The 12,224-nt window shown below is 39.6% G+C and overlaps 1 protein-coding gene across 1 annotated transcript in view; it reads left to right on the top strand.

Moving 5' to 3' along the window:
* Window positions 1-11,465, top strand: part of MARCHF11 (membrane associated ring-CH-type finger 11) — a 119,175-nt gene extending 107,710 nt beyond the window's left edge. Inside the window, exon 4 of the mRNA XM_030856594.2 lies at window positions 10,585-11,465. Coding sequence (XP_030712454.1) covers window positions 10,585-10,907 — 323 coding nt within the window. The 3' untranslated portion in view covers window positions 10,908-11,465. The remainder of the gene's footprint in view (window positions 1-10,584) is intronic.
* The last annotated feature ends 759 nt before the right edge of the window (window positions 11,466-12,224 follow it).

The raw sequence follows: 12,224 nt of genomic DNA, 5'->3' as shown, positions 1-12,224 counted from the left end.
CAGAGCCAGAAAGAAGCTGGCAGAGTGGAGAAAGATTGCCCAATAGAGGGGCTCGAGGTCTTCAGGAAGTAGAACGGGTGCACTCATTGAAAGGAAGAAAGCGGGTGAGTGAGAAGCAGTGGAGGTGGTGGTTGTCGGCAGTGCTGGTACAGTGTCAGGGCTTTTGCACTTGGACCAGTTTCTGGCAGGGAAAGGCCCGGGGTGGAGTGAAGGAGGGACAGCAGAGGGCAAGGGTTATGCAGGTCAGGTCATGGTCAAGTCTTCCACATGGACCTGAGGAGTGTGGGTCTGTGGGGCTGAGGAGATCCAGGAGCCAGGGGACAAATCATCTGAGATTGTAGGGGTCAGCTGAGGCATCAGGAGGGGCCACCCCTTGTGGCTTCGCTCTGTGTGTGAGCATTCACGCGCGCGCACGTGTGTGTGATTTGTGCGACTTCACTCTTGCTTTGTCTTTACTGTTTTCCACGAGAGTGGTTGTGTGATTTCTAAACACGTGAGGGTTGGAACAATTGCAACTACTTTAGAGAGATCTGAGTACATCCCTAGGCTACTCTAAAATGAGGTTCTTAAAGAGGCCAATTCAACTTGGACATGGGACGTTTTCCTTGCAAGAGAAAGCAGAGTAGACCGTGGTAATGGGAATGACAAGATGACACAGCTCCCTTAACCTGAGAAGCTGGAGATTCTTCTTCAGAACTGGCACCGACCTCTTTGGGAGCCTCTTGGCTTCACACTCTTTTGCAACAAAGAACTTTCTCACGACGGAGAGTGTGAACGTGATTTTTCTAAATGATGCTCCTACGTAGCACACGGAGGATGTGGGACTGCGGCACGCTGCCAGGCTTTCTCTGGGGTCATGAGGAAGCACACAGAGGAGCAGAGAAGTGGAGCCTGTATATGTTTTCAGCTGCTTCCAAATACGTTGAAAGGAGGTTTTAAAATCAAATCTCCAGTGATGACTAAGAGTGTGTTTACCCTGGCCCAGGCAACATTCTAAGCACTTTACGTGCATTTTCACACTCAGTCCTCACAGCAACCCAATGAGGTGTAGGTACCGTTCTCCTCACCTCAGAGATGAGAAAACTAAGGTGCCGTTAACCAGTTTCCGGAGGTCACACAGATTGGAAGAGGGACCCAAGATTGGACTCCGGACACTGCAACTCCAGAGCCTGTGTAAAAATGTTTATGTGATTAATTCTATCTCCTTATACGGTGAGCTCAAATGGCTAACTTACAAAATGTTGTCTATTCAATAAAGTGAAACTACTTCGTCAGTTGCTGTCTCGAACACCTAAGGCACGGAATCAGGAATAAATACTTTCTTCAACTACTGATTTTAGATCAGAAATAAAGAAAAAATTTTCCTTAGAAACCCAAAGTAATGTAGCTGTTTTGCGAAGCCTTTATTTATTGTAAATTCATAGAACCACAACATACAGAAACATTAGTAAAGAGAATGGAAAATATACCATACCAAAAGCCATGTCTCTCTCTTTGCATTGTTCTGAGTGAAACAGTTTCTTGATAAGAATAATTTATGTAAAGAATCACATCTCAACCTTGAATTTTCTTGCTAGATCACAGAATAGAATATTAAGGAAACTTAAGGTCTGAGCATTTTTATATTCAGGATAAAAATTTTTATTGCTTTTTCAATTAAAAATCTTACTGATGTTATGTGGATGAATTCAGAGAGTTAGAAACTGCACTTATGCTGAGATGGCCGCTTCTGTTTGGAATTTTTACCCACAGTCTGTGTGATTTAAGAGAAATGAAAAGCAAAGCCAACAAATATGAAATAGCCTATGTCAGGTCCAGAGAGAAACAGGTTTTTGGGTTTTTTTTTTTTTTTTTTTTTTTTTGCGGTACACGGGCCTCTCACTGTTGTGGCCTCTCCCGCTGCGGAGCACAGGCTCCGGACGCGCAGGCTTAGCGGTCGTGGCTCACGGAACCAGCCGCTCCGCGGCATGTGGGATCTTCCCGGACCGGGGCACGAACCCGCGTCCCCTGCATCGGCAGGTGGACTCTCAACCACTGCGCCACCAGGGAAGCCCACAGGTTTTAATTAGATCAATTGAAACTTTTAAAATGCTGTTCTCACCCCTGAAATGGAACAATCAATACATGTATTGTTTACCCCAAAGATTAATAAAATCATAATCTGCAAGTTTGGAGTAGACAGTTTATCCATTGGAGATGGAAGGGAACATTAGTTGTACATATCTTGACTTGCCGCTAGGAAAAGTCCACTAATAGACTCCTTCTAAGAACTGGCTTTGGTCCAGAGTGTAGGAAACAAATGGAAATCTACCAAAGTAGATTCCCAATCCTTGAGGCATTAATTAACCCAGAAGATAGACATTGATCAGCTTTTTAACCAAATACTGTAATATTGAGGTTTGCAGAGTTATTTATTTTATAAACTGAGAGGATCACTCCCATCTACCATCCAGATACTGCAATGCACACTTTAGAATAAAGGCCAGAGGAGAACTGACCAGCTTAGTCTGAAAAGAGATTTTGATTCTGTCTACTTCATAGTCAGTATAATATCCCTTGGGCCAAATAGACACTAGCGAGGACCAGCTTCAGCCAGGGGTGGCACCTGAGATATGAGTTCTTGCAGAGGGAATGCATTGGACCAGGCATCAGGGGTCTGGCTCTGATTCTGGGCTTGGACACTTAACTGTGGCCCGTTGGTCAAGCCATGTCACTTCTCTGGGCCTCAGAGACTTCATCCCCCCCCATGTGAACAGGTTGGGTTAAATCATACCCAATATTTCCTAATTTTGAAATTCAGTGACTACATTTGACAACTTCTCATCTCTGTGATATGATGTTACTCTTTGCTACCAGGTGTTCCATCTGTCCATGAATTGGAGTTGCATTCAGCTGAAATTAAACTGATTCTAAATCATGCTCCCAGTTACAGGGGAACTCTAGGATACCTTTATTACCTATAAAAGTATTGGACTCATTCCTTTATTTCTTTTATTGAAATAATCATATCCATAGATCTTTTTTTCCTCAAGCACTTTTGGATGGAAACTTAGATAATATAACAATTCTTCTCTCCAGTGAATTCTTTTAATCCTTTTTTAAAAAAATTAACATATCATGTATTTTATAATGTATAACAAGTTTGCAGCTTTTGAGGAATATTCTGTGAATATGCCTATGGTAGATTTGTGCTCCAGGGCTAGTAATTGAAAGTTCAGCGGAATCTCCTCTCTACTAAGGAAGAAAAAAATTCATTAAAATAATTGATTGATGGATTGGCTTCTTAGAAGAGCAAGTGGTCAGATAAATGGACAGCATTTTTTTAATTCTCCTGTTTTGCCTGGAAATAGAAGAGAGGAATCCATGTCTGCCTCTTAGGCTTTTGGCCTGGGCACCGTCATTTTGTGACTATTGGATTCATGACAGTAATTGAAGTAGGAATAGGGTTCCTGTCCTCAGGGAGCACATGACTGGTTGGGGTCACGGAGAGATGATTCTGTGTTTCATGGTTTCATCTCAGATTTGCTAAGAAGAGAGAATTAGCAGAATTTCATGCAAGAGGATAGACTAGTCTAGGTGATTCTTGGGTTTCAGCTTAACTAACTTGGGGGATGATCATTAACTGAAATAGAGATGGTAGGTTAAGAACCAGATCCAACCTATGTCAAGACCTTCTAGAAAAGGGGGTGCTTCCCTCACTGCCAACTAGTGAGAGGTTACACTCCATGTTAAAATTTGCCTTTGCATCTTGTTCTGTGCCCAGGCAGTGTTGGTCCTCAGCATTGAAGGAACAGCACAAATGTGTTCTTTGCAACCAGGCTGATGACGGCAGATTTCATTGAGTGGAGAGGGAGACATAGAGGGTGGCAGTGTTGTAAAACAAACACCATGAATTTCCTTTTGTGTGCTCTCAGAGAAACGGTCATTTAGGCTCTGTTGTCATAATCATTGTCATAATCATTTCTTCATGTGTGCTGTTCTTTACTTTGGGAGTGAGGTGGATTAGATCATCCATATTTGGAAACTAGCCAGCCTCTAGTGTCAAGGGTTTTCATGTTGTGGAAAGTTTCTGAATAATTCGTTGTCCTTATCACATTTCTTAGCAAAGCAGATCTTACTACCAATGCTAATGATGAATCTGTGTTTGAACCCCTGAGCTTTAAACTTTGATGACCAACCTGCCATTCTCAACTTGGTTCTTATTATATATATATATATATATATATATATATATATATATATAAAATATTCAACAATAGAAGAATCAACTCATCTTTTAGAGATATAAGTACATTTTATGCAGGATATTTCTTTTCATTATTTGTTCTGATGGGCAATATTGGAAATATGTTTCACAAAAATCCCCATATATAATCAGGATACTGTAGTTTCCAGAGGCCTAGATTTTAGGATATCAGCTGATGATAGCTTGCTTTTGTGAGCTTAGTGATTTCTGTAATGGAATATGTATTGTCTTTCAATCTTTATATCTCTCTTTAAGTTTTATATTTTTGCTTTTTTTTTTCTTTCCTGGCTTTTGTTTTACTTTAAGCTTCATATATAGTTGAGTCCCAACAAAAATCGTTCAGTGTATATAGAAATGACTTGTGGTTATTTCTTCAAGATTCACATTAACAAGATTCAACAATGGAAGAGTAACATTTAAAGTGATCACCTCTGCACTTACATCTAAGTTTCCATAATGGTTGGGCATTTAAATGTAGAGTATCTTAGGAAGATGTGCCAGGAGGATTCATGCGTTTGATTACATTCTAGCAACGATGATTCCCAACAAAGGGTATCTTGGGCCACAGTCTCATTTAGTTAACCCTCTTTTGTGCAACCACACTCTGGTCTTCCCCAAGTTCCAGTGGGAATTAAGGACTAAAAAATGGAGCCACTTTATGAGGTTGACTCTAATCTTCTCTAATCTGTTCTTCTTTTATTTTTTTTTTAATTTTATTTATTTATTTATTTATTTTTGGCTGTGTTGGGTCTTCGTTTCTCTGCGTGGGCTTTTTCTAGTTGCGGCAAGCAGGGGCCACTCTTCATCACGGTGCGCGGGCCTCTCACTGTCGCGGCCTCTCTTGTTGCGGAGCCCAAGCTCCAGACGCGCAGGCTCAGCGGCCATGGCTCATGGGCCCAGCCGCTCCGCGGCATGTGGGATCTTCCCGGACCGGGGCACGAACCCGTGTCCCCTGCATTAGCAGGCGGATTCTCAACCACTGCACCACCAGGGAAGCCCTGTTCTTCTTAACTGTAACCATAGGGGCCCCAAAGTCACCATTCCGCTCTGGTGCACGCTGACTTTCCAGAATGAAACTCACTGAGAGAGGTAGGGGGAGAGAGGGAGAATGAGAATGAGAATCTTGGCCAGGGAGAATGGTTAAATTTAACTGAGAAATCTTAGACATTTTCACACAATCAAGAGAGCCTTTTCTGGCCAAATATCCGCTGCGAGCTGCGAGTTCTTTAGCTTTCCCAAGGGTCTCTGTGATTGAACAGCACACAGGCGTTTAGGCTGTGTTATCAGGATCTTACATTTCTTGGGAAAGCTCAGGATGAGTGCAGCTTACCAGATGGAGTGTTCACCACTTACAGTGTTGCCTTCATATGAGGTTCCTCAACCCTTTTCTCTCCTAGGATGGGGACAGATGGAAGGCACTGTTTTATTGGCACTCCTAGAGATGAAACAGTGTCAGTGACACACAAGGATATTAAAAATGGCAACTAATTGTATAACTTTGCCCAAATCATAGTCTCCGGGGCTTAATTTACTCATATTTTAAATGAGGATGATGTAGTTTTTATACCAGGTCTGTCTTAGCCTGTTTGAGCTGCTCTAACGAAATACCACAGCCTGGGTGGCTTAAACAACAAACATTTATTTCTTACAGTTCCGAAGGCTGTGGGAAGTCCAAAGTCAAGGTGCTGGCACATTCAGTCTGGTGAGGGCTCTCTTCTTGGTTTGCAGACAGCCATCTTCTCGTTATGTTGTCACATGGCCTTTCCTTGGTGCATGCACACGCACACACACACACACACACACAGAGAAAACTTATGTCTCTCCCAATTTTTATAAGGGCATTAATCACCCTCATGAATTACCTCCTACCTCCAAATACCATCATGTTGCAGATTGGGGCTTCAACAAATGAATTTGGGGGAGATACAAACATTCAGTCCATAGCAATATCTCTTTCAGTTGGTCATTCTATGACTAGGAGAGGCTGCCATGCACTGGATATTTAGAATGAATAGCACTGTAGCACTCAAGGTTTACATATAGACAAATTTTGGGCTTCCTTCTCAGAGCTGATATCTTCATAATGTTGGACAATTGGCTAAATCTCTCTAGGTCTCAATTTCCTTAACTATGAAACTATTCAATAATATATATTTGTAGAGTCGCAGTCAAGATTAAATGAAAATTGTGCATGTAAAAGCACTTGGCACAGAACAGATCCTTGATAAAAATTTAGTTTTTAAATTATGAAAAATGACCAAATCTATTCAAACAAAAGCTGAAACAAGCAACATAAGAAGTGAAATGGTTAGACTGGTGGTTTGGTAGTTAATATCAACATTTGTTTGTATTTGAACATAAATTTTGCAAGTCTCTGTTAATTGTAACACACCATTTGTCTATATTGAAATAAACATAGACAAATGGTGAGTGTGCGCACACATGCACATGTGTGAGTCTGTGTACCTTGAGAGTCTTCCCATTATTTCATGGGTAGTTAGCCCATTTTCTACTACCTTGTAAGAATTTCAACTAACACACCATTTCCAAATTTGGGATATATTTTACTTACATAAACACTGTGCTCTTATTTCAATGAAACCAGAAAATACTTAAACCTGCTCTGTCGTTAAAGATTATTCCCTAACAAAAATGTTCCTTTGCACATCAATAAGGGCAATGCTCAAATTAATGTTACTGGCAAGAAAATGATAAGAAACAACCAACTGCACACACAGGGACACCTACACACACACGGTCCTCAAGTTTCAAAACCCCAAGTTCCCATGAATCACACCTTGTTGACACCTTTGCCATTAATAATGTAGCAAGTAACATTTAATATTTACATTTTATAGAAATTATAATTGCTTTTTCCTTCAGAGTTAGTGACTCAGATGAAGCAAATCCAAGCCTGTCTTCGTATGACCTGAAATGTCAAGGTGACAGATTCATTTTAAGGCTTAACTTGAGGTATTACACAGAGAGTGAAGGCTACTCAAGGATGTGAACTGATCAGTTATGAAACAAGAGGGGACCTATCATCAGCAAGACAGGAGGGCAGTACGACTTTTAATAGCCAGATTCTCAACACATTGTACTAGAGTTAAATGAATCCTTACCTCTGGATTTCAATGATCACAGTAGTCAAGTCTTCTCATAACCACTAGTACAAATGGCATTTGCCACTGCCCCAGAAAAATCTTAAGGAGAAAAGTTTACATTACAAAGGAGGGTGAGATGGGGTTCCTCCTATTTCAGTAAAATTTAAGCCTCTAGAGGATGAGGAGTAATTCCAAACTTTCACGGGGAATAAAGCAAAGTCTAAACGTCACTCATAACCTGAATGCAATGAAGGAGCAGCACATGGAGCTGGAAATTCAGGAGGACTATGTCTTCATGAGAACTTCAAGTAGTTCTCTTTCTTTAAATTTAGATCAAAATGTACTATAAAGACCTATGGGATTTATTTCTACACGTTGGGTAGATTTATGTATAATATTTAGAAAAGTGCTACGAGGAATATATTCCCAGAAAATGACTTTCAGCTTGAGTAAATGATCTGATTTCTGGCCTTTCAAAGGAAATCACTAAAAAAAAAAGAAGAGGATCCTGTGAAACAAGTGGTTTCCCCTGGTGAAGTCAGCCCCCCATCACTGCACTTAACAAGAATGAACCTGCTGCAGACTGTAATGGTCTTATGATTAGTGTGAATGAATGCTTCTCACCACATAGATTCACTATTGATTTTTTAATCAATAATAATGTCTTGTATTTAGATAGTTGCCATCTCCAAAGAAATCTGAGTGCTTTATAGTTCATGAATTCCAATTTATCTTCATACCATCCCACTGAATGTATAGATTAGGCATTCCAATTGCATTTTAAGGAGGAAAAACAGAACCAGAAAAGTTAAATCATTAGCCAGGGAGATTTCAAAAAGCTAATATTAGAATTACCAATTAAATTCTGGTAGTCTTGACTTATAATTCTGAGTGTTTCCCCAAAACATCTGGTCAGTTGGGTCAACTCTGATTATTCTTTAGGAAAAAGGAATCAAACCATTGAATTGCTATGATTAGCAGAAGTTTACATTACTTCTCATTATTTTGGTGGTGTACAATAATTGGGCTTAAGACGTTTTTATTTATTAGAGCATATGCATTTTTTAGTGGCCTATGTTAGTATCTTTGGAATGCTCTTAAGTCACGTGTGCCAGAAGTTTATCTCCTGGTAAGGGATAGATGTAAAATTTAAATTCTCATATTAGGTAGGTGTGATTTTTCAAAGACTGGGTATCTCCATCACCTCTGTGTCATTGTTTTAATTGACAAAAAAAAAAAAAGAAAGAATCTCCTCAATAAAAACTTGTTCAAAACCCGTACTCATTATACCTCTGGGAAGGTTACTATCATCCTTTCAGTCACCCAGGCTTCTAGCCTTAAAAATGTGAGCCTCTGATTTTTTTTTTCCCCTTCTTGCATTTACAATTTCTGTCAGTTTTTCCTCTGACAAGTTTATTGCTTTGTTTCTCTGTGTTCTCCTTACTGCTAACGCTCTGCTCCTCACATATAATGTGGTAACCTCCTTACTTGTCTCCCCTACTTCTGTTGTCTATTCTTCAACCCATCTTAGGTCAACTTTCCTAATAAATTTTCCATAACTTTTGAAATTATGAATTATTTGGGTACATGAAAAGTATATAGAATAACACGTTAAACATTCATATCCCCACCACCCAGCTTAAAAAAACCGCGATATTAAAGGTACAATAGAAAGCCCTCTTTGAAGCCTCTCTCCAATTTCACCCCCCCCCACTATCATGAATTTAATGGTTATTATTCCCATGCACGTTTTAACATTTTAACCATATGTATCTGTATCCATAAAAATTTATAGTATTTCTTCACTCCAATCATTTATACTTCTGAAATTTTCATTTGTTATGTGGCTTTGAGATTTCCACTCTTATTTTAAGATTTATCCATGTTAGTGCATGTGACTCTGTTCCCTTCTCTTTCATTGCTATAGTCCTTTGTATCCACCCAGTACAATTTGTCCATTCTTCTCAGGATGGACATTGAGATTGTTTGCTTTTTTTTTCTCAAACAAATATGTAATAAACATTTTTGAACATGCTTCCTTTTTCATATTTATGAGAGCTTCTCTAGGACATACTCCCGAGATTCTAAATGCTAGGAGGTGGTAAGATCTTCTCATTTTCAAATTTTGGTTAAAAGTGATTGTGTCAAAACTGACACATCCTCCTTACGTGCCATATTCCATTCTTAAGAAAAACTTCATTGGCTTCTCCTCCAACTTTCAATGGAATTGCAAATTCCTCTGAGAGAAGCTCCTCCTCACTTTTCTACCTGAAGGGACCTCCCCACCAGGAACTCCTTTTTGTATTAGGTCACAGATTCAAAAGCTTTTGGACTACACATTGAAATAAAATGTGTGAAAAATGCAGGGTATGGTGGGATCTGGAGTGGATGGTGGAGATGGAGCCATGCGACAGGGCACCATATCCAACTTACGGTTGGCTAGTTTGTAGTCCCCAAGGTTCCCGTATTATTTTGTTTACTTTCCTGAAAGTTCGTCTCAGAAATGTGGAATCATCAATTCCCTGTATAGCAGCAAAGAGCCCTCTGGAGCCCGCCTGCCTGGGTTTGAATCCCTGTTCCACTGCTGCCACCTGTCTGCTCTTGAGCAACTTCTTGTTTGTAAAATGGGGGACATGCTAGTGCTTACTTTGTAAGGGGTTGGTGAGAAATAAATGAGATAATATACATAAATCTCTCAGGTAGGCGCTTAATAAATATTTGTTGAATTGTTGAGGAGAGGAAAAATAACAAAAGGTTCGATCGTATCTCCTGTGTGTCAGACATTGTTCTAGAAGCTGAGGAGGTGGCAGTGACCTTGATATTTGTCTCTTTCACAAATCAAGTTGCCAACTGGGACCAAATCTCTAACACATTGCTTGGCTCATGGTGGGCACTCAAGAAAGAGATGCTGAATGAAGAAACGAACCTAATGGTTCTCCTAAGGCAACGTAAATGCCTAAGGATGTTCTGAGCCATAATGGAGCAAGTAATTTATACCCATGATGACTTTACTGTCTGCATGGCAGTGGATTCTTATTTTTGAATATTGACAACTCCTATGTAATACAGGTAATAGCTTGCCATTAGACATAGTGTTTGAGCAGTCAGAATACCACGTTTTTGATGATGATGCATAACAGAGAATAGACTATATCTTTAATCTTACTTGTATACAAAATAACATTCTCAACTTTTGATGATGACCAGTCTTTTTCATTTTTCCCTCAAATTTAGGTCTCATTGTCCATGAAGGAGCTGCAGTTTACAGAGTGTTTAAACGCTGGCGAGCTGTCAACTTACACTGGGATGTATTAAATTATGACAAAGCCACAGACATCGAAGAAAGCAGCCGGGGAGAGTCTTCCACAAGCAGAACTTTATGGTTGCCATTGACGGCTCTACGAAACAGGAACTTGGTCCACCCAACACAGTTGACCTCCCCAAGGTTTCAGTGTGGCTACATGTTATTACATCTGTTCAATCGGATGAGGCCCCATGAAGATTTGTCAGAAGATAACAGCTCGGGGGAGGTTGTGATGAGAGTGACTTCAGTGTGACAAAGCTAAGAAGGTGCGGTGTGGACCACCCTGCACATTTTGGAATGTAATTGCAGTGAATGGCAAAACCATAGCACTTCTAAAAACACACATCTATGAACTTTTTAAAATTTATGCTTTTTATATGAACATTTGAATTGCAAATACATTTTTCTGAAAAAAAGAGTCCTCCTGTTCTTTGCTTTCTGATTTATCACATCTTTTATAAGTTGGTACTTGAAATCATTATACATATTATTTAACTCTACTTGGTTAAAAGAATGGTGAACATTATCCTTAAGGTCAAAACTATTTTTTTCTTGCTTGTTTTAAATATATTTTTATCAAACGTTTTGCTCCATGTGTAATTTTTCAGGCATGCTACCAATGGGGAAGAGTTTAGAATGCTGTGGGCAAATTCCAAAGTGCCCATCAAGGGCGAGTCACAGAGGTGATTCTGTGATGCACTGGTCTTCCTCATGCCTCAGGCTGGTTGGCACACTTGAGCATGACTTTTTGTGTAGGATGAATTAACCTGTCACCAGGAATGCAAGTTCTAGGAATTATGGCTTGTTTTCTAACTTCTGAAACAGTACAGAGAGCTTGTAAAAAGATAAAGATAATTGGAATAAAATAGTCTTACAGGCATACTTTGAAGATATTGTGGGTTCAGTTCCAGACCCGCAATAAAGTGAGTATCTCAATAAAGCAAACCACTAAATTTTTCGGCTTCCCAGAGCATATAAAAGTTACGTTTACACTATACTTCAGTCTATTAAGTGTGCAATAGCATTAATTCTTAAAAACACAATGTACATACCTTAATTTAAAAATCTAAAATATGCTAGCCATCATCTGAACCTTCAAGTTGTAATAGTAACATCAAAGATCACTGATCCCAGGTCACATAACAAGTTTAATAATGGAAAAATTTGAAATATTGTGAGAATTACCAAAATGTGACACAGACACATGAAGTGAGCAAATGCTATTGGAAAAATGGTGCCAATAGACTTGCTTGACACAGGGTTGCCCTAAACCTTCAATCTAAAAAAACGCAATGTCTGTGAAGCACAATAAAAAAAAAAAGAAAAAGAAAGAAATGAAGCGCAATAAAACAAGGTGTGCCTGTCCTGCAGTACATATTACACAGACAGGGCACCCTGCATACTTATAACCCTGAAAGCTCACCAAAATGTTGCACCATTGCACGTGTAATAATAACACTGCCTCACATTTGCATAGCCCTCTCATAGACCAGCCGCAGTTATTTTTGTTAATTATTCGTGTCTTGATTTCTATGAGTACCATCTTAATTAGATTTTCCTTTTGTGAAAG

This window comes from Globicephala melas, chromosome 3, assembly GCF_963455315.2.
Source record: "Globicephala melas chromosome 3, mGloMel1.2, whole genome shotgun sequence".
Taxonomy (NCBI): Eukaryota; Metazoa; Chordata; class Mammalia; order Artiodactyla; family Delphinidae; genus Globicephala; species Globicephala melas.
This window is presented reverse-complemented; position numbering and strand designations above follow the sequence as displayed.